At 41.4% G+C, this 23,836-nt stretch overlaps 1 protein-coding gene across 1 annotated transcript in view; it reads right to left on the minus strand.

The window, feature by feature from the left end:
* LOC129818253 (BMP/retinoic acid-inducible neural-specific protein 1-like) overlaps positions 1-23,836 on the minus strand; it is a 162,447-nt gene that overhangs the window by 132,592 nt on the left and 6,019 nt on the right. Inside the window, exon 4 of the mRNA XM_055874010.1 lies at positions 6,320-6,388. Within this exon, the coding sequence (XP_055729985.1) occupies positions 6,320-6,388 (69 nt within the window). The remainder of the gene's footprint in view (positions 1-6,319; positions 6,389-23,836) is intronic.

The following is a 23,836-nucleotide window of genomic DNA, read 5'->3' on the forward strand; positions in this document are numbered from 1 at the left end:
AACAGCCTGAATTTTAGATTTTGTGCCACTGATTTACACACAATACCTCACAATGTCAATATACACGTATATATATATTTTTTAAAGTCTTACAAATTAATACATTTTTTTAAAGCTGAAATGTCTTGAGTCAATAGGTATTCAACCCCTTTCTTATGTCAAGCCTAAATACCTTCAGTAGTAAAGATTTGCTTAGCAAGTCACATAATATATTCCAAGGAATCACTCTGTGTGCAATACTAGTGGTTAAAATTATTTTTGACTGATTAACCCATATCTGCACCCCACACATACAATTATCTGTAAGGTCCCTCAGTCGAGCAATGAATTTCAACCACATATTCAACCACAAAGACCAGGGCACTTTTTCAATGTCTCGCAAAGATGGGCACCTATTGGTAGATGGGTAACAATTAATAAAAGCAGACACTGAATATCCCTTTGAGCATGGTGAAGTTACTACTTTGTTACGCTTTGGATGGTGTATCAAAAGTTACGCTTTCAATGGTGTATCAATTAGGGTTATACCATTGTACCATTAGCTACAAGTTGGCTAATGTTAGCTAGCTAGCTAACTCACTAACTTTAGCTATTATTTTTGTCTCTGTCGCACTAGACCTGAATCAAACAATGAAACCAGTGTCCAAACGAGTGAAGACCAATATTCAGACGTTTTTCCTGCGCAATGTGAGTTTTTCTTAGTTACTATAGCAATGTAACATTGTCGATCTGTCAGTTTCCCTAGCTTATTCCTTACTTTTCACACTGGCACGGTATAAACAGCTCTACAGGCTTTACTGTCATGGTGCACAGTCAGTACACAACACTATGCTCATCATGTCTTAGCAAGATCAGATGGTGACAGGTGTCCCTGCAGTGTCAGACAGCCAGGGAAGACCAGTCTACGGAGCTCATGTGAATTTTGCAGTACATTATAACAATTAGTGAATGGATACAAAGTTCCATCTTGAGTTGATGGGTAGACTACAGTCTGGGATCTGGGAATAATGATCATTTCAATTATTGAACCATTGATTCTATTCTTGGATAATATAATGTATAAATGTACAACAAGGTATTTCTTTGTCATGCCTCATCTGAGCAGGATCAGATGGTGACAGGGGTCTCATCAGGGTCAGGCAGCCGGGGAAGACCAGTCTGTGATGGTTCTGAGGTCAGGCAGCCAGGGAAGACCAGTCTGTGATGGTTCTGAGGTCAGGCAGCCAGGGAAGACCAGTCTGTGATGGTTCTGAGGTCAGGCAGCCAGGGAAGACCAGTCGGTGACGGCGCTGAGGTGAACTTTTGCAGATACAACACTTTATTCTCTCTGTGCAGCAAACACTGGAAAACTAAGAAGCTTCAAATATTGATATTATTTTAAGTCAGTCTGACAAACCTCTATAGTTTTTTTTTCTTTCCTAATTACATAAAATGTTAGGAAGACCTGGGAGACTATATTGACAATGATGATGATGATGATGATGAATGGATACAGATATGTTAGAATGCCCAGTCATGATCATATATTTTCAGACAGAAGTGACTTCAGTTTTAAGACCATCCATAGAACATATTATATGCCAGTTAAACTGAATATCATGCACTCATCAATGTCATTATTCTGCTGGAGGTGTAAAACACAAATACTTACATGCAAGTCCTGGTGCACGTAGGCCAATGGATTCATCTTAATAATACTGACTGTATTGATGTGCCGCTGATCTGGTTTTGCGTCTCTAAATGCCCAATCAAGTATCTAATGCCTCAATCTGCATCATCACATCTTCTCTCCAACAGGAATATTGCTGGAGCTGAACAGGTCTCTAGCCATTTCAAAAACAGCAGCAAGCAGCAGCCAATCTAACAGCAGCACTCTCTTTTTTCACTCACTGCTCTCGGCGAACTATGTCATTTTAAAGAGAATGTAGGGTTTGTTTGTTTCTCTCTCTTGTCGAGAGGAACATAAAAACATTTGCGGGATACAATGGGAAAGGAAAACAGAGACAAGCCTTGAGACACTGTTGTTCTGTGTAAATCATTAAGCAGTGATTAGGATGTGGCTGAGGGCTTTTTGATGAGCTTCTCGGTGGGATGCTGGGATGTTGTGCGGAGCCGCTCGCCTATGTAGCATCCCACAGTGGTGCAACCCTCCCCTTGTAGCTTGACAGCTACTCCCACTGCAGTCATTGAACACTCTCTTTACCTCTCTCGTTGCGCTGTCTCGCTCAATCACTTCTGTCTCTCACCTTCTCTGTCTCGTTCTTTATATCTCCTTGCACTCTCTCTCTCTCTCTCTCTCTCTCTCTCTCTTATACACTCCAGGTTATGTCTGTAATTCTTGTGTGGGTCAGTGGCTGGGTCTACAAAGAGACTTGATTTATTATTTTTCCAAGCAGATTACATTGATGACATTTTGCTTGACATTTCATTCCAGCCCTTCTCCCCATTCATCTGCTTTGGCGCAGCAGAGCGTCTTTGTTCATGTGCTTCCTGGGCCATCCCTGGTGAAATCACCAGGTTTTACTAATGAACTATTTGCACTGAGATGAAATTGTAATCACCCCCGGCAGGAGAGTGAGTGAGTGGGCGTCTGGGCTTTAAGGCTGTGTACATTACTGGAGCTTACCCCATAAGTGCTGTCCATGGTGCCGAAACTGGCTTCCCCCACAAGATCTGTCCATGGTGCAGAAGCGGAACCGTACTGTGACAAAACAGAGTCGTCCTCCAATATTGAAGGAAAGTTAAGCCCAGTAACCAACTCTGACAGTACAGTCGCAAGAACAGTAAATCTTACTTAATCTTGCAAAACGAAGAGGCATTTAATTTGTTTTATATATGATAATAACATCACTGTTATTTCTTGGCATTATGTATCAAACCAATATTAGATTTTCAAGAAGTGACTTATTGAAGCTCAACACATATTTCCAAGGTCATGCAGTACACGATAAGTTATAAAAAATATTACATAAATAAGATGTGAAATTACACCTCTATGTCACATTCCACAGAAAACAGCACCAGTTTTGAAGATCTTATGAGTCATTCACGTCTTTGTTGTGCATTTGTAGTCCAATCTGAGACAGTAATAGATTACTTAACAAAGACAAATTAATCTACAGAGATTTACTGGAAAATGCAAAAATGGTCACGACTAAAGAACTAATTATTTTCCCTGGATACATATTTTACCTTCATTACCATGGTACGAGTATGTCATCGTAAGTAAGTAGCAAGTAGTATGATGAAGTCTGGAAAACGGTGACGATGGCTTCACATGCCAGCTCGCTGCATGTCTGAAAAGTCTCATTGTGACAGTTCCCTCCTCTGAAGTTCCGCTACACACACTAAACAAACGTATTTTTGTCAACAGAAGACGTTGAGCCGTGTTTGAAAGCGGTACTGTAAAAGCGAACCGAAGGTCTCTTTTCTAGGGAAATGCTGCGGATGTGACAGGCACAAAGAGATGCCAAATACTGTAGGGGACCTGTTAGAGCTGCCTGAGCAGATGGTGTGTAATGCTAGTGGAATGCCATTCACATTCCCATGATAATGAAGATACAGTACGTGCCACAGTAGAGAATGTTCCCAGGTTTAAAAAAATACCTGTAAGAAGGACCAAGTTGGAGCACTGACTAAAATAGTTTTCTAATGTATGATCTGTGATGCCTCTACTGTAAAGTGTACTGTATGTGTATTCACGGTGTATATATACACTCAAATCCATTATTTGAATAGTTATCTGAGATGTTTTTCTTTATTATGTTCTAAATAAGATTAGGTTTATCTTCACAGGTGATGAGGTCATAGGAGTGATTAAGACTGCTTATAATATCTCTCTGGACACTTGGTGAATGAACACAACACAATGTATCTGGGTATTATTTCCTCTCCAGCAGTGTTATGGTCTGAAATGTTCCTTCAATGCATTACTGTGATTAGATGGTCGTTACAGTATGGGGGGCCAGGTTGGGAATGACCCATTCAGGGGCTATAAAGTACGGGTACAGACCAAACTTCATCCAGTGTCCAGAAAATGGATTTGCGAGATATGCAAATATGCACATATTTAATGAGATATCACTGCATTTGCATATTTTAATACAATATTTAAATGAAGGAAATACTAAAAAGTATTATATTTGTGTGTACAATTAACTGGAAAATGTTGTGATACGATTAAGGGAAGAAATATTACCCTATGAGGGTGTGGTGCCTGATCTTAAATGAGCATCAGTATTACATTGGTCGGGGATCTGTGGCGTGGAAGTCTCTGTCATTGAGAGAGCGGCCGCAAATTGGATCAGTCAGGTCACCTGGAGCTGTGTGAAGCTAGAACACACACACACGGTACAAACACACTTGCAGACGCACACACACAGAAGCATACACGTTCATGCACTTACTCACTCACTCACTCACTCACTCACTCACTCACTCACTCACTCACTCACTCACACACACACAAATACACACACACAGACGCATACACACGTTCATGCACTCACACACACACACACACACACACACACATACACACACACACAATGACTGAAAGTCACTAGTGTAGTGCAGTTTCTCTTGATCCTCTCCCCACCCCTAAGAAAAAAAACGGATCTAATACATCAGCCACTCACAAAGTAGAGACTACCAATCACTGTCCATGGTTCTGAATTTGTGATGTCTATGCGGCTGACTATCGATAGACTATCAGATTATGTGGTTCTAATGCTTGTAGTAGCCTATAGCTTTGCTTTAATGGATACATGTTTGTTTTTATTTGGTTGTAATTTTCTCATGTCAAGCCTAACGTTTATGTTTCATGAAGCTATAGGCCTATCGTGTCACAATGCTGCTATTTAGATGCTGGCTGGTGGCAATAATGTATTTACTTGTTCAGTGTCACACCAGCCTTCGCTTTGGCTCCCCCTCCCGTCCAGCTCAGACTTTCGGTGTCGCCGGCTTTCTAGCTGCTGCCGAACCTACTGCTGGCAAACGCCCTTCACTCATCAAAACCGGACTTGTCTCGTCATCATTACACACACACCTGGTTCCAATCCCCACTCTTTCACTCTATACTCCCTCTGCCATTCGTCTTTGTCGGTAATTATAGATGTTACTTGTTTTCCTGAGAGGAATCTCTCCTACTATTTCCTGAGTACTTTATATTTTGCACTTTGGGTTCGCCCTGTGCCTTTTTGTTTATGAAGATATATTGTGAGCACAACAGCGTTTGGGTTTATAATTGAATTCAGTAGTTCTAAACCTGTGACTGCCTCCTGCCTACACCTCTCTACGTCAGTGACATTCAGTAATTAAAGTGGGAAATTCAAACATTGCAGATTGCAAAATTAATTTCGACGTAACAGCATACTAATCAAATCAAATGTATTTGTCACATGCGCTGACTACAACAGGTTCGAACCTTACAGTGAAATGCTTACTTACAAGCCCTTAACCAACAACACAGTTTTAAGAAAATACCCCCCAAAAAGTAAGAGATAAGTATAACTAATAATTAAAGAGCAGCAGCAAATAACAGTAGCGGGGCTATATACAGGGGGTACCGGTACAGAGTCAATGTGCGGGAGGCACCGGTGTCAAGGTAATTGAGGCATTTATATACATGTAGGCAGAGTTATTAAAGTGGCTATGCATAGATAATAACAGAGTAGCAGCAGTGTAGAAGGGGGGGCAATGAAAATAGTCTGGGTAGCCATTTGAATAGATGTTCAGGAGTTTAGAAGCTGTTTAGAAGCCTCTTGGATCTAGACTTGGCACTCCGGTACCGCTTGCCGTGTGGTAGCAGAGAGAACAGTCTATGATCAGGGTGGCTGGAGTCTTTGACAATTTTTAGAGCCGTCCTCTGACACCACCTGGTATAGAGGTCCTGGATGGCAGGAAGCTTGGCCCCGGTGATGCACTGGGCCATACGCACTACCCTCTGTAGTGCCTTGCAGTCGGAGGCCGAGCAGTGATCAGTAATCAGAAAACAATTTATAGTATTTTTAGTATATGCAACTGTCCTGTTGGCCAATAGCCTAACTTAGTAGTCCTCGCGCTCTCTTGCAGCTTGGATAGAAAATGTGTGCTGCGTAAAACTAGTCTGCCCTATCTATTGTCAAATAATATTAATCAGTCCACTTTCAAAACAATAGCTTACTAGGGATTGTTTCATTATGCAGACAATGTAGTCTAGACTACTAGCCTATCTATAGCTACAGTATATACAGTATTAGATGGTAGCCTATTTATATTACACATTGGAACTCTGACTCCACACTGTCAGGGCTATCCGTCTCATCACTCGTAGCCTTACCAGTGTTCACAGACAGAGGGTGGCTCTCATGAGCGCTGCTGGGCATCTGGCAGTCATCAGCTTGGTTTTCTGGGAGAAGAGGAGGAGGAGAAGGACGGCAGGACTCTCAATAGAGGAACTGTCACTATTCTCAAGGGGAGGAAGAAGAGGCGGAGCAAGGCTCTGTCATTGCCGGCCCGGGCAGTGAGCACTCTGTCTGGACTGGGAGGCTGCTAGTACTAGCTGCTGCATAGGTAGGCCTGCCAGCTTCCACTTGTAGTGGTGTTTTGTAAGTCTAAGGCGAGGTGGTAGCTTTGCTGATGTATTAGGTAGATTTGGTAAGAGCTTGATCAGATAAAGCTTTTTTTGCAGCGTTTTTGTGCACCACTTGGACTTGCCTTTTGTTTATCCATCTTGAACAACGCAGAGTTCGTGGGCCCTCCACCTTGCAGGGTTTCTGATACGCCCATGGTGAAAGTGAAGACGTTTTTCTTTATTATGTTCTAAATAAGATTAGGTCTATCTTCACAGGTGATGAGGTCATAGGAGTGATTAAGACTGCTTATAATATCTTTCTGGACACTTGGAGAAGGTACACAACACAATGTATCTGGGTATTATCTCCTCTCCAGCAGTGTTATGGTCTGAAATGTTCCTTCATTGCATTACTATGATTAGATGGTCCTTACAGTATGGGGGGCCAGGTTGGGAATGGCCCATTCAGGGGCTATAAAGTATGGGTACAGACCAAAGTGCCACTGCAACATTGCTTCAACTCCCATTGGTGTTTTTCCTCTCTCTCAGCCCGGTCAGGGCACATGTTGTGGACTCAGCATTCTTAACCCACATCACACCAACTGACACCCGCACCAGCCCCTTTCCCCTTGACAGTTAGGGTCTGTAATAGAGACAGGAGAGATAGGGGTCTTAAATGTGAGTGATGTCCGAATGACAGCTCAATATCATAAACAACCAACAGCAGGCCTGAATGTTATTGGTGAAGGGCTGCCCAGCCGTGTGCGGCCAAATCATTCGATCACACGGACCAATCTCCCCCTGCTCTAATGTGATTAGTGTGGATCTCCTCTGCCTGCTTCTTTGTTATTGGCTAAGTGTAATTAAATTAAATGAGCATCAGTAGCGCACTGGTCAGGGATCTGTGGCATGGAAATCTCTGTCATTGAGAGAGTGGCTGCAAATGGGATCAAGCTAGACCACATACACATCCACACGTTCATACATTCACACACACAACAAGTGAAAGTGCTCTAAGCTTTGTCTCAAACTCGCAGAGATGATGACAGAAGATACATTTCATGTGTAATCTTTTAAATAAATCTTGATTAAGCCACACAGATGAACTGTAAGACCGTGTGAGCAATTTATTTAAGACATCAAATCAAATGTTATTGGTTGCATACACATTTATCAGATGCTATTGTGGGTGCAGTGAAATACTTGTGTTCCTAGCTCCAACAATGCAGTAATATCTAACAATTCACAACAATACACACAAATCTAAAAGTAAAATAATGGAATGAAGAAACATATAAATATTAGGAAGAGCAATGTCGGAGTGGCATTGACTAAAATACAGTAAAATAGACTGCAGCATTGCGAGGGTTAACACGTTTAAATGTCTTACTCACGTTGGCCACGGAGAAGGAGAGCCCACAGTCCTTGGTAGCTGGCCGCATTGATGGCACTGTATTGTCCTCAAAGCAGGCATAGTTTGTCTGGAAGCAAGATGTTGGTGTCTGTGACGTGGCTGGTTTTACTTTTGTAGTCCGTGATTGTCTGTAGACCCTGCCACACATGTGTCGTGTCTGAGCAGTTGAATTGTGACTCCATTTTGTCTCTGTACTGACGTTTTGCCTGTTTGATTGCCTTACGGAGGGAATAATTACACTGTTTGTATTCAACCATATTCCCAGTCACCTTGCCATGGTTAAATGCGGTGGATCGCGCTTTCAATTTAGCCCAAATGCTGCCATCTATCCACGGTTTCTGGTTTGGGTAAGTTTTAATAGTCACAATAGGAACAACATCCCCTACACACTTCCTGATGAACTCAGTCACTGTGTCCATACATACATCAATGTTATTCTCAGAGGCTACCTGGAACACATCCCAGTCCGCGTGATCAAAACAATCTTGAAGCATGGATTCTGATTGGTCAGACCAGCGTTGAATAGACCTTAGCACGGGTACTTCCTTTTTCATTTTCTGCCTATAGGAAGGGAGGAGCTGTGATCTGATTTGCTTTGCAACACAGTCTGCTATTAGAAAATGTAAGATGCATCAGAGAAGAAAATAACCTATCACTTTTCACAAGAGCATCCACCTGAAACACTTAATGTTGGTGTAAAGTTGTTCCTAGCAGCTGAAGATGTATAGCAACAGAGGAGTGATTACTTGACATACATGGTTGGTATACCTGGTTGACCCCACCATATTTCCCCCAACAAAATATAACAGTGTGTCTCTTTCCATGGACAATTGTGAAATATGCAAAGAGTGTGATTCATAAGGTCACAGTCTGTTTTGATTTGCATTTTGAAACTGTTTTGAAAACGCAGCAGAACAACAGCGAATAAACAATCAGCTTATTGTTATCAGCAGATCTGTCCTCTTGAATAATGCAATGCAATACTGTGATGATAAACCTGAAGAGAAATTGAACATGCATAAACACTTTTTCATAGGCGCACGCTTTAATGCATTACTGCAAAGTAAACAATAAACCGGAATTGGACTTCTTCAAGTGGGCAGTGCATCGATTGTGTGATTTTTGATGCAACCTGCCTGCTTTCTTAAATGTTTTTACTCAACAAAGTAAACTGCAGCTTCTCTCTGCCCTCGCGGTCGGGACAACCACATCAATCAATGTCTTTGATTGTGGAACACATTGTAAAAGCCGAGAAGTTATTAGCAGGCAAAGTCTACAGAATACACTTTCAACTTTTCAGAGGAAGTGTTTTAGATGTGTAAAAGCACTGTCAGTAAACAATGACCTTGACTATGGAAGAACACACTCAAAGGACTCCATTTAGTATGAGAGAGAGAGAGATCGGCCCATATGTAGACGTGCTCTATTACCATATCCCTTCCCCTTCCAAGTCAATGAGAGTTCTGGTCACCAAGTGGAAGCTTGTGGTGGTGTTCACTCATACTGCATTATGTGTTATTTACACTGATTGATAACTACATTGTAATGCTATATAGTAAATCATGCGATGCTAAGTAAGTGTTCAGTTTTTAAAGCTATCCAGATCAAATGTGTGGACAAGTATCATCTTATGTCGATGTCAGATATAGATATTGATCCATGTTAACTAGTATGGCCTTCAGAAGAAAATTGTATGTGTTTAAAGGTGGAGCAATTTGACATCATAGCTGCGTTTACACAGGCATCCCAATTCTGATCCTTTTTCCACTAAATTGGTCTTTTGACCAATCACATCAGATATTTTCTCACCAGCTCTCTTTCAGAGCTGATCTGATTGGTCAAAAGACCAATTACTGAAAAAAGATCAGAATTAGGCTGCCTGTGTAAACACAGCCCGATATACACAGAGGGAAACCCTTGCAAAAAAGTCCTATATGAATCCTGTAGGAATTTAGCATAGGCTTCTTCAGACATCAATACCAACAGAACCCAAAATATGTCAGGGATCCCACCAGTGGTTCTTCCACATTTCACATTCTCCTTCGAGCCATGACCACATTGGAAACAGCTAGCAGTGGCAGTCTTGTCAGATTGTCATTTTTATAAGCAGGAAGTCATCCCGCTGTGTATGATGATGTCATATTGCTGAGTCTATCTTTAGTATCAGAACAAACCCCCAAAGGTATAGCCTACATTATCTTCCAGAATTCACATTTGGGCATAGTAATATTACATATAATATATGTTGTTTATCTGACGCTTATATCCAAAGCGACATACAGTCATGCGTGCACACATTTTACCTATAGGTGGTCCTGGGAATCCTGGCATTGCAAGCACCGTGCTCTACCAACTGAGCTACAAATGACCACTAGAAAATCAAACTACCCATGGTGATGTCTCCAGGGAGCAAACATGATTAAATCCAGATTAATTCATCATTGGATGACATTGGACCAGCTGTTAAGTCAAGTGGAACTTTGATTGTTAAAACTGTCCAGCAACAAAGACCTTGCCAGCTGCATGGTTAAATGTGTCTGCTCACTCACTCCACCAGCAAGGTTTCAGGTAAACCGAAATCGATAGCTAAACTCAAAATGATCCCTATGTAAGATAGTACATTAATTATAACTCCTCAGACACTGATAGGCTACATTAAGCTGGTGAAAAGAGCTTAATCCTCAACTCTTCCACAAGCAGCTGTGCTAGATTAGCATATTTAAAATCTCCACGTTATTATTGTTTGGGCAGCCCCCCTTGAGGATAACCTGATTTAAATCTATGTTCATGCTGGGCGAAGCAGAGGAGCACTAAGCTGCTAAGAAGATTGGCAGCACTTCGGAGTTTGATGAGGACACTTGGTTAAGCAACCAACCTGTCCCCGCCCAATGACAGAAATGTTTTCTTCAAAAGCCAATTTAGGATTTTTACTTTGAAGTAAACACGTGTTTCAAGTGAAGCCCTCAGGGGTATTGCACACAATTTACACCACTAAAAAGCACAACATTACACTAGAGACTAGGAACTGCTTTGCTTTCTATGGTTTACCCACTTTGCAAGACTGAATGAACAGAATTGCTCAAACATTTTGCTCAACCATTTTGCAAGCTGCAAGGTAACCCCCAAGGAAACTGTGACTATCTGGCTGTACTCGATGATGTTACTGTATACAAATCTGATCCCAGACCAGTCCCGTACCAAGGTTACTAAGGAAATCCCTGTTTCCCTGACCCAAGGACCCCCCTTTAGTGACTCCATAATCAGTTTATTTTCATCAAGTTTTCAGTGGAAAATAAGAGAAAGAAAGTGAGGCCATTGCAGTACCAACGGGATCCGCTGTCATGGTCTGGTGAGTTTGATCTGGTTCCCAATGTTGCAGTGCAGGCAGCGAGTATATGGTCATCTCAAAATAATCTTTCTTAGAAAGACATTGCAGCATGTCTATTTTCTGTCGAAATATAGAGCTGTATATTTCTTTTAATAACACCTCCACATCACTACTAAACAGTGATAAGGAACCGATGTATTCATGGCCAGTCAGTTTTTCCAACTTATTTCATTGACTTTCTAAGAACAGTATAATATAATGTGTAATATAATGGACAGTTGGTTCTTCAATGAACTTTGTGAAGGAGAAAAAGTTCCCTCTGCAGGCCACTTGAATAGTTAGAACAGATGCTGATATGGTTTTGCTCCGGGTATTGGGAGACTATTTGTGAGGTGTTGCATAAGCCATTATGTAATCAAATGGTTTGTTTGTTTGTTTGTTTATAGCTGTCACTTTTTTCTAAGCCAATGACTAAGGCATACAAACAGAGCAGCACTACCTGCATTATTCTACCCACAAGGATTCTGAGGCTGCTGTATTAATTTGTGTAACTGCTCAATTAAAACCGCTGAACCCTCTGTCCTCTGTGTTATATTTGGATCCCGCCCAAACAGACGCCTCTGTTTGGAGAGTTGAATAAATAAAAAGGCAGATCGAGCAAATAGTCTCCAACTCAGAGAATTGGGAATCCAGAGTAAACTCATTGGGCAAATACAGCTTTAGCGGAACTCTGAATTAGTTAGCTAGGAACAGACGTGTGTCTACAAGATGGCTGAGTTTGTCGAAACGCGAACAGGCAAGGAGACAGAAATACCCTCTTGTGTTCTTTCTTTTCACGCTGTGCAGAGGGTCGGAAAAATGTATGTTGACGGCGGAGGGAGCATTGGAATTCCAAGCAGGAAGTCTTCCAACCGATGCTGAGAGCTCAGCAGCCAACCAATGCACAGTGATGCATTTCCAGGAGAAGCATCTGTCATAGTGATACATCTCACTGTGACCCCAACCGGTGAACAACAGCCACGTTACGCCATGATCCACCATCTCCCCATCTCCATCCCCCTCCTCTGTCCGCCACTCATCCCTCGCTCATCCCCCTTCCAATCACAGTCAAGCCTGCGGCCGGAAGAGACTTCATGAAGACAAATATTGTAGGCATCCCTCTCAGAGCCGGAAACAAGGGGATAGGCCGGGTCAGACGTCTGTTTTCAGTAACAAACAGTGCATTCGGAAAGTATTCAGACCCCTTGACCTTTTCCACATTTTGTTAAGTTACAGCCTTATTCTAAAATTGATTAAATCGTTTTTCCCCTCATCAATCTACACACAATAACCCATAATAACGAGGAAAAAGCTGTTTTTTATCAAGTTTAGCAAATATGTACAAAATTTAAAACAGAAATATCTAACTTACATAAGTATTCAGACCCTTTACTCAGTACTTTGTTGAAGGACCTTTGTCAACAATTAAACACTACAAGCTTGGTACACCTGTATTTGGGGAGTTTCTCCCATTCTTCTCTACAGATCCTCTCAAGCTCTGTCAGGTTGGATGGGGAGTGTCGCTGCACAGTTATTTTCAGGTCTCTCCAGAGATGTTAGATTTTGTTCAACTCCGGGCTCTGACTTTCAGAGACGTGTCGCAATGCCACTCCTGCGTTGTCTAGCTGGGTGCTTAGGGTTGTTGTATTGTTGAAAGGTGAACCTTCACCCTAGTATGAGGTCCTGAGTGCTCTGGAGCAGGTTTTCATTAAGGACTAGTCTCCCAGTCCCTGCCGCTGAAAAACATCCCCACAGCATGATGCTGCCAACACCATGCTTCACCGTAGGGATGGTGTCAGGTTTCCTCCAGAGGTGACACTTGGATTCATCAGAGCAGAGAATCTTGTTTCTCATGGTCTGAGTCCTTTAGGTTCCTTTTGGCAGACTCCAAGCGGGCTGTCATGTGCCTTTTACTGAGGAGTGGCTTCCGTCTGGCCACTCTACGATAAAGGCCTGATTGGTGGAGATCTGCAAGATGGTTGTCCTTATGAAAGGTTCTCCCATCTCCACAGAGGAACTCTGGAGCTCTTTCAGAGTGACCTTTGGGTTCTTGGTCACCTCCCTGACCACCTCCCCTATTGCTTAGTTTGGCTGGGTGGCCAGGTCTAGGAAGAATCTTGGTGGTTCCAAACTTCTTCCATTTCAGAATGATGGAGGCCGCTGTGTTCTTGGGGACCTTCAATGCTGCAGAAATGTTTTGGTACCCTTCCCCAGAACTGTGCCTCGACACAATCCTGTTTCGGATCTCTACGGACAATTCTTTCCACCTCCTGGCTTGGTTTTTGCTCTGACATGCACTGTCAACTGTGGGATCTTATATAGACAGGTGTGTGCCTTTCCAAATCATGTCCAATCAATTGAATTTACCACAGGTGGACTCCAATCAAGTTGTAGAAACATCTCAATAATGATCCATGGAAACAGGATGCACCTGAGCTCAATAGCGAGTCTCATAGCAAAGGGTCTGAATACTTATGTAAATAAGGTAGAGATTTATGTATTTATTTTATTTATCTTTCATAAATTTGCAAACATTTCTAATAAACCTGTTTTTGTTTTTTCATTATAGGATATTGTGTGTAGATTGATGAGGAAGAAAACAAATGTAATCAAATTTAGAATAAGGCTGTAACGTAACAAAATGTGGAAAAAGTGAAGGGGTCCGAATACTTTACGAATGCCCTGTATTGACTCTGTGGCAGATCTACAGTACAGAACCAACAACCAATAACATGATGAGTCACCTTGGTGGTGCTGTGCTGCCATGTTTGGGTAATGGGTCTCTGCATCAGAGAATCGATTGAAAACCCAAAAGTAGTGCAAGTCAGTATGGATCTGTCATTCCTTACTGCGCTGCCTGAAGGAGAACACATTGAGTTAAAATGGGTTGAAGTCTCAGTGTGCAGTGACATAGTCCCTACTGTTTTTCTGGTCTTGGGGGTCTTTCATAAGGTAACTAAGAAAGTACCCAAACATGTACAGTACACAAAATTAATATGGATTCTATTTACATAATTGCTAAGAAAACCGTGTAGTCTCTGATCAGCCTCCCTCTCTTTGCCCTGCAGTCTTACCCATCAACAAGGGTATCATTAACCAGGTAAGGGGTTCGCCAGAGCATACCTTGCTTAAATGATTGCGTAAGGCAGATACAAATTACAGAACAATTCGAAATTGTTAATCATCCCTTCCTCTTTTAATTGCCCCTGAGGACCATCAGTGAAATATGACTATGTGTAATATTATGCACTTCAGTCACTTTTTAATTGAAATGAAAACTACAGTTTAATTAACAATTGACCAAAAGAAAATGTGTTTTATTGATTTGTTTACCAGGGCAAATGTCGCTCTCTGCATATGTAGCTACACCTCTGAAAAAGCTATCCTCTGAGAGAAGGAATAGAAAGCCTAACAGTCATTATGTTTCTAAGTGTCTTGTTGTGAATAGCTTTTTGAGAGAGCAAGGTAAACAGGAAACAGTCAGGGGTTCAAATGGGGTACAAATGGATTCTACAAGGCTGGATAATGGGTGTATTCCACTTAAAGGTATTATTATTTAGATTGTAACAATTATTATTGTATACAGTATATTATTTTGTATACATTGCCAGATGCACTAGGTGTCACTTTTGTACATTATAACTTGGAATAGCCACTTAATGGATATTTGTGTGACTGTATTGCCCTCAAGGCATAGGCAGTACTGGATATGCTCCGGAGGACAGAAAGTGTCCCTGTGAAAGGCGTTCTGAGCGGTAAATCAGGACAACAATATATTGCAACCAACTGTAGCCTATAATTTCAGTTGGGCTGCAACAGCTTGCAAAGTGGCAAAGGCCAGCAACAGAAATGTTACCTGCTTTTACTGCTTTTCCACTCTGAACCAAGCACATCACAGAATAAATGGTTGATTCCAATGCTCTGCATTGCAGTGCATACACTATTTCCCCCTACATATTAGTGAAGCGGGTGGGTGGGCAAGGTTTATCAGAGATCTCCACCATGCAAACAGGCGTGGGTGGGAGAGCACGGCTGAAGTGTGAGATCTCTGCCACCACAGGAGCTCATAAACACACAATAGCCACAATACACACACACATATACACAAACATACTGGCTGCGCAAATACACATGCATGTGCTATCATTTACATTTACATTTAAGTCATTTAGCAGACGCTCTTATCCAGAGCGACTTACATTTATCCTTTATTTAACTAGGCAAGTCAGTTAAGAACAAATTCTTATTTTCAATGACGGCCTAGGAACAGTGGGTTAACTGCCTTGTTCAGGGGCAGAACGACAGACTTGTACCTTGTCAGCTCGGGGATTTGAACTTGCAACCTTTCGGTTACTAGCCCAACGCTCTAACCACTGGGCTAACCTGCCGCCCACATGCACACAGATGTACAACACGGAGACTCGGTCAAACATACACATGCATACACGTAATCACAGCAATATAGTTTATAAATGAACAGTACAGTGTACTGTTCATACACACTCTCACTGAGTAGAAAACGTATTTATTTCTCTCTCTCTCTACACACACACAAACACACACGCACGCACGCACGCACGCACGCACGCACGCACACACACACACACACACACACACACACACACACACACACACACACACACACACACACACACTGCCTAGCTCGGGTCTGTGGGCTCCCAGCCGTGGGTAAGTGGGCAGGAACTCTCGCTCACCCTGCCACGTCTCCTCATTAGAGCCAAAATTAGCTCACCCTCCCGTGCCCTCAAACATGCCCTTTACCTCTCTCTTCTCCCCCTCTCCCTCTCTCCTTCTCCCAGCACCCCTCTTTGATCATTGCCACAGAGGGGCTTTGATTGGGTACACACAGTAGCAGTGGTTAGGGCAACGGACTGGGTGAGTTCAGGGGGTTGCCCGGTCGAGCCCCAGAGTGAGGTGCCCTGGCTGAACTCCCTTCTCCAGGCCAGCTCCCTCAATGATTTATAACCCTGGCCTGTATTTTATGACATTAACGGATTGTGAGTGTTTCATGGACCATGCAGGACGTGGAGATGAAGTGAAAGCCCAGGGGAGAACAGAACAGAGTGAAAGAGTTTCCTATCAATGCTAAGCCAAAATATAGCTTTTTTCTGGGGGATGAATGCTGGGCAGCAGCTAGATATGCTCCCAGTGACTGTAAAAGAGATAGAAAGAGCCTTTCCCTTTCTGCTTAGGCTTAGGTTCATAGAAATAAGGTTGGAAGCATGAGTGTATGTCTGTGTGTGTGCGTGTGCGTGTGCGTGTGTGTGTGCACGTGTGTGTGTGTGCGTGCGTGTGTGTGTGTGCTTGCGTGTGTTTGTGTCTGTGAGTATGGGTGTGTGCATATCTGTGCTTAGCCATTCATCATGGTTTTATTTCATTGTATTGTTTGTAAATCAGAACTGATCAATTTACTGTGACCACTGCTATGTACACTTGCTCTCAATATGCACATGTACTAAGAAAAAAAATTACCCAGCAGTACCACCCAGAACTCTAAATGAACTATGTTCATTGTTAGCACTTGTGATCCACACTTTAAAATTGAGGAGCACAATAAAACAATTACGAACACCAGAAAAGAGGATTCATTAAATTGATTGATATGTAGCCTCGTGCGTATATTGGTCCTATATGAATTTGAGTTATATAAGCAAATGTTGTACCCTTAACAACGAATAGGTAACCCTGTAAATAAATTTGTTTATTATGAAAAGCAAAAAGGTTGATACAAATACCGATCATTGAAATTACAAAGTAAGTTGTGGAATATTAGGTTTCTACATAGTCAGTGCCCTATAAAAAGGTTTTTCTTGTTTGTCGAACTCCGATTGTGTTTTATCCCTATAGGATGCGTCACCGACAACGACAACGATGAGACAGCCAATAGGGAGACACCTGTCAAAGTGGTGCCAGCACAACAACCCCAACATCACTGGGGCTTCCTGACATCCAAGATCTATATACTAGGCGTGTCAGAGGAAGGCCCAAAAAATTGTCAGACTCACCCAAGTCATAGACTGTTATCTCTGTTACAGCGCGGCAAGCGGTACCGGAGTGCCAAGTCTAGGACCAAAAGGCTCCTTAACAGCTTCTACCCCCAAGCAATAAGACTGCTGAAAAACTAATCAAATGGCCACCTGGACTATTTACATTGCCCCCCCCCGCACACTCGCTGTTTGTGATCTATTCATAGTCACTTCACAAATTACCTCGACTAACCTGTTCCCCCGCACATTGATCGGTATCGGTGCTCCCTGTACATAGACTCGTTATTGTTATGTACATTTCTTGTGTTACTTCTTGATTGATTAGATTTTTCTTCTTTCGTTTATTTAGTACATTTTTTATTAACTCTATTTCTTGAACTGCATTGTTGGTTAAAGGCTTGTCAGAAAGCATTTCAAGGTAAAAACCTGTTGTATTCAGCACATTTGACAAATACAATTTGATTTGATTTGAAATACAGTTTCTGTTTTTGTAGGCAAAAAAACCCTCTCAAAATCACACTTTTTAAAATAAAAACAAATTTGGATGTTCGAATTTTGGATGTTCCAAGTCCACAACAATGCTTAACCACATTAACAGACAACTTTTGAGGTCTGGAAAAAATCAAATACTTTTTTATTTTGAGTGTAGTTAACCTTTCATTCAAGTGTGCACCATTCCATATACTACTTTCTTAATTTAGGCTCTCTAGTCGGCACAATTCTATGCCAGAATGAGGACAGCCAGAGCCCGGTGCGGTGTATGGAATATGGAATATGTCGCTGTATTCCTGATTATCTAGAAATGAAGAATGGTGAATCAAGCAGATTGGAATACTGCTAGTTTTTATTTATTATTTTTGTCAGCATGTTAGGCAAGCCAAAAATATTTAACAAAATGATTTGTTAAAATATTGAATTTGGCCTTTACTACTTTAGCCCAGAGGAACGCATTGAATAACACATTCATAAATGGCAAAAAAAGACAGTAAAAAAACGTGTTGAAGTGTTTGTCCTATATCTAGGAGATCTAAGAAAGTTCAGGAAATATATACAGTACAAGTCAAAAGGTGAAGACATCAAAACTATGAAATAACACATATGGAATAATGTAGTAACCAAACAAGTGTTAAACAAGTCCAAATATATTTTATATGGGATTCTTCAAAGTAGCCACCCTTTGTCTTGATGGCAGCTTTGCACACTCTTGGCATTCTCTCAACCAGCTTCACCTAGAATTATTTTCCAACAGTCTTGAAGGAGTTCCCACATATGCTCAGCACTTGTTGGCTGCTTTTCCTTCACTCTGCAGTCCAACTCATCTCAAACTGTCTCAATTGGGTTGAGGTCAGGTGATCAACAAGCATCTGCGTAGCCAGGCGCTAAAATAGAACTTGGTTATATTTGTGACACTTGATGCGCTGCAAGTCCCACGTCTCCCATCTCCTCATTAGTTTTTAGGAGCATATACCCACGTCTGTGATTGAAAGATGAACTGAGGTCCACACTCCTGTCCAGTTGGTCCTTCTTGCAGTTCCTACCACTTACACGGGCTGTCAACAGTCTTTAGAAATTGGTTGAGGTTATTCCTTTGTGTAATGAAGAAGTACGGCCATCTTGAACGAGGGTCACTCGAAGTGTCCTGTTTGTTAGAGGCGCGTGACCAGAAAGCTAGCTACAGTTTGTTTTAATCCTGTATTGAACACAGATCATCCCGTCTTCAATTGTATCGATTATTTACCTAAAAAAAATACCTAAAGTTGTATTACAAAAGTAGTTTGAAATGTCTGGCAAAGTTTACAGGTAACCTTTGAGATATTTTGTAGTCACGTTTCACAAGTTGGAACCGGTGTTTTTCTGGATCAAACGCGCCAAATAAATTGACATTTTGGATATATATCGACGGAATTAATCGAACAAAAGGACCATTTGTGATGTTTATGGGACATATTGGAGTGCCAACAACAGAAGCTCGTCAAAGGTAAGGCATGAATTATATTTTTATTTCAACGTTTTGTGTCGCGCCTGCAGGGTTGAAATATGCTTCTCTCTCTTTGTTTACTATGGTGCTATCCTCAGATAATAGCATCGTTTGCTTTTGCCGAAAAGCCTATTTGAATTCTGACATGTTGGCTGGATTCACAACCAGTGTAGCTTTAATTTGGTATCTTTCATGTGTGATTTAATGAAAGTTTGATTTCTATAGTAATTTATTTGAATTTGGCGCTCTGCATTTTCTGTGGCTTTTGGCCAAGTGAGACAGTAGCGTCCCGCCTAAACTCAGATTTTTGGATATAAATATGAACTTTACCGAACAAAACATACATGTATTGTGTAACATGAAGTCCTATGAGTGTCATCTGATGAAGATCATCAAAGGTTAGTGATTAATTTTATCTATATTTCAGCTTTTTATTAATCCTCTCTTTGGCTGGAAAAGTGGCTGTCTTGTTCTGTGAATAGGCACTCACCTAACATAATCGTTTGGTGTCCTTTTGTCGTAAAACCTTTTTGAAATCGGACACTGTGGCTGGATTTACAACAAGTGTATCTTTAAAATGGTGTAAAATACTTGATGTTAAATACTTGTATGTTTGAGGAATTTAAATTATGGGATTTCTGTTGTTTTGAATTTGGCGCCCTGCAGTTTCACTGGCTGTTGACGAGGTGGGACGCTAGCATACCCTAGAGAAGTTAATGTGCATCGGCTCATCTTTTGTGATAAGAAAGTAAAGACCACTGTGACATTGAGTCTGGAGCGTCAGTCTCTGTTGAGCTGTCCTTCAGTTTTACTGAGGTATTTTTTTTCAATATATTGTCACGTGCTATATCCATGAAAAGGAACCAGATAGATGACTGAGATTGGCAGCATTATTAAATGCAATACACACTATACGGCATTCTGCTGGTGTCACTCACATTTCCCAGACCATAAAAAAGAGATGAGAAGTGAAAGGAAATAATATCTTGGGGAAAGTGAGCGGTATCATTACTGGAGTTATTAACATCTGGTCACATAATGTCCCTAATGACGATAGCTTATGTGGCTTGTCTGTGACCACAACACATTCAAATTAAACAATATATTTTTGTACAGTAAAATTCAATTAGTTCAATGACCTTGAACATACTGATATCTATTTGCACTATGGTTATATTATGACAGAATGAACCGATCGCAAATACAATTACAGTGAAGACTATCTGCTCTCAAAGCAGAAACTAATTGAATAGAGCCAAAGATAATTACACCAAAGATTAGGCCAGTTTTATCCATTTTCTTTTGTCCTTGCTAGGTTGACGTGCAATCTTGGGTGTGCACCACTGTGTTTTCCACTTCAGCAAGATCATTTCTTGTTTAATGGTAATTACATCAATTAACATGTCTTAAAGGGACATCGGCCTACTGTGTGCCAGGTTGAATTAAAAGCCTCAGCCTCGGGCAAGAAAAATTCGAATCAATTACCCAATCAATAAAAATGTTTGATTAATTTGCTTCCTGTTTTCTTCCTGCTTTTCCTTTTTCCTTTGTTGACCAACGATTAATTACCTGATCAGTCTGCACCAGGAATCAGCCATTGCCAGTACATTTTTGTCATAATGCTAGAAATGAGCTTTAAGTCAACATAATTTGTTTATTCCAAGGGTGAATCTGGGGAAAGTCAGGTAAAATGATTCTAAAATAATAATAGTCTCGAGCACAGGTGTCATGTGGGGCACGTGCCCCTTATGATTGGTCCAGTTATTACATTTTTCAGATGTTAAATTATTACTAAACTTTTTAAGCCCATGTTTTATCATAATTACAGTGCCTTGCAAAAGTATTCACCCCCTTTGTGTTTTTCCTATTGTGTTGGATTACAACCTATAATTTAAATGGATTGTTATTTGGATTTCATGGAATGGACATACACAAATTAGTCCAAATTGGTGAAACGAAATGAAGAAATAATTTGCTTCAAAAAAATTTTAACAGAAAAGTGGTGCGTGCATATGTATTCACCCCTTTGCTATGAAGCCCCTAAATAAGATCTGGTGCAACCAATTACCTTCAGAAGTCACATAATTAGTTAAATAAAGTCCACCTGTGTGCAATCTAAGTGTCACATGAACTGTCACATGATCTCAGTATATATACACCTGTTCTGAAAGGCCCCAGAGTCTGCAACACCACTAAGCAAGGGGCACCACCAAGCAAGCGGCACTATGAAGACCAAGGAGCTCTCAAAAGATGTCAGGGACAAAGTTGTGGTCAGTTACAGATCAGGGTTGGGTTATGAAAATATCCAATTCTTTGAACATCCCACGGAGCACCATTAAATCCATTATTTAAAAAATTTAAGAATATGGCACCACAACAAACCTGCCAAGAGAGGGCCGCCCACCAAAACTCACAGACCAGGCAAGGTGGGCATTAATCAGATAGGCAACAAAGAGACCAAAGATAACCCTTAAGGAGCTGCAAAGCGCCAAAGCAGAGATTGGAGCATCTGTCCATAGGACCACTTTAAGCCATACACGCCACAGAGCTGGGCTTTATGGAAGAGTGGCCAGAAAAAAGACATTGCTTAAAGAAAAAAATAAGCAAACACACTTGGTGTTCGCCAAAAGGTATGTGGAAGACTCCCCAAACAAATGGAAGAAGGTACTCTGGTTAGATGAGACTAATATTGAGCTTTTTGGCCATCAAGGAAAATGCTATGTCTGGCGCAAACACAACACCTCTCATCACCCCGAGAACACCATCCCCACAGTGAAGCATGGTGGTGGTAGCATCATGCTGTGGGTATGTTTTTCATCGACAGGGACTGGGAAACTGGTCAGAATTGAAGGAATGATTGATGGCGCTAAATACAGGGAAATTCTTGAGGGAAACCTGTTTCAGTCTTCAAGAGATTTGAGACTAGGACAGAGGTTCACCTTCCAGCAGGACAATGACCCTAAGCATACTGCTAAAGCAACACTCGAGTGGTTTAAGGGGAAACATTTAAATGTCTTGGAATGGCCTAGTCAAAGCCCAGACGTCAAGGCAACAAAATAGGAAAAATGCCAAAAGGGGTGAATACTTTCGCAAGCCACTGTACTATGCACTTCATGGTTAGGATCACATCTTAATGATTGTGGCAATACTTTGAGAATGAAGTGTCAATATTTCAAAAATGAAGTCTAAATGGAATTTTATCAATAAAGTGGCAATATTTCAAGAATAAACTCAAAATATAATTTATTTAGAAAATAAAGTCAAAAGAAATGTTTGTGAATAAGTTGCAATATTCTACTGCTTAATCAACACAGTGCCGGATCACAGTGTCGGGTCAAAATGACCCAGGGACAGCGGGAGGGTCAACACTGTGTCGGGTCAAAATGACCCGAGGACAACACAGTGTCGGGTCTGTCAAATTGACCCGAGCCTAATGATCTAATACACTTGTTCAAACAGCCATCACTGCGCACTCACACTTATCAATCTAATGATCTAATATTGCACACGCACACACACACACACACATCAAGTTTCCACCTGGCAATTTCAGAATATAGGCATACACTCTTCTAACAGCTATGATGCGTTAGGAGTGTAAACAAAAAACTTTCTTGCCATTGTCTCTGAATGCAAAAAGAACTGGGGTTGGTTGAGTCTGTCCAGCAGTGGGGACCAAGGGCTATGCGTGTGTATGTGTCCCATGTCAAGCTGCTCTCCAAATTCGCTGCAACACCGCTATTTTGCAGCCCATTATAAACCTATAGCGGCCCACTAGATTGAGCACGCTAACTTGTTGGATAATCTTACATTACAGTGGGCAAGTGAAAGTAAATTATAGGCCTATTCAACTGCTGCGGGAGGAATAAACAATGAAGCAGGGGTTTGACGCAAACATGTATGTGGGACGAGAGGCAACTCAAGGACCTCCCTTGTAAGCGCAAAGCAGCTACTCTGAGGCGCTGTTCGAATATATTAATGCATGGATTCTCCCTTTTTTGAAATAATAAATTATTCTAAATATAGGCCTATTAGATATGATAGGCTATATAGCCTATGTCAACACCTTGCATAGTATATTTTAGATAGGGGCGCAACTTTGGTTTTAGAAGTGGGGGGGGACAACAGTATTATTATTATTTTTATTTTATCCAGTCGGATAAACACTCCAAACAGCCTACCAGACCGCTCAAAGACGTCCACAAGGTCCTAAATGTCACGTTCCTGACCTGTTTTCTGTTGTTTTTGTATGTGTTTAGTTGGTCAGGGCGTGAGTTGAGGTGGGCATTCTATGTTATGTGTTTCTATGTTGGGTTAAGTGTGTTGCCTGATATGGTTCTCAATTAGAGGCAGGTGATTGACCTTTCCTCTGATTGAGAACCATATTAAGGTAGGCTGTTCTCACTGTTTGTTTGTGGGTGATTGTTGCTGTGTCTGTGTTTGTGCACCACACGGTACTGTTTCGTTTTGTTTAGTCTGTTCGTGCGTTCTTCGTTTTATGTTAGTTCGGATGTTC

The sequence above is a fragment of the Salvelinus fontinalis genome, chromosome 21, assembly GCF_029448725.1.
Source record: "Salvelinus fontinalis isolate EN_2023a chromosome 21, ASM2944872v1, whole genome shotgun sequence".
Lineage (NCBI taxonomy): Eukaryota > Metazoa > Chordata > Actinopteri > Salmoniformes > Salmonidae > Salvelinus > Salvelinus fontinalis.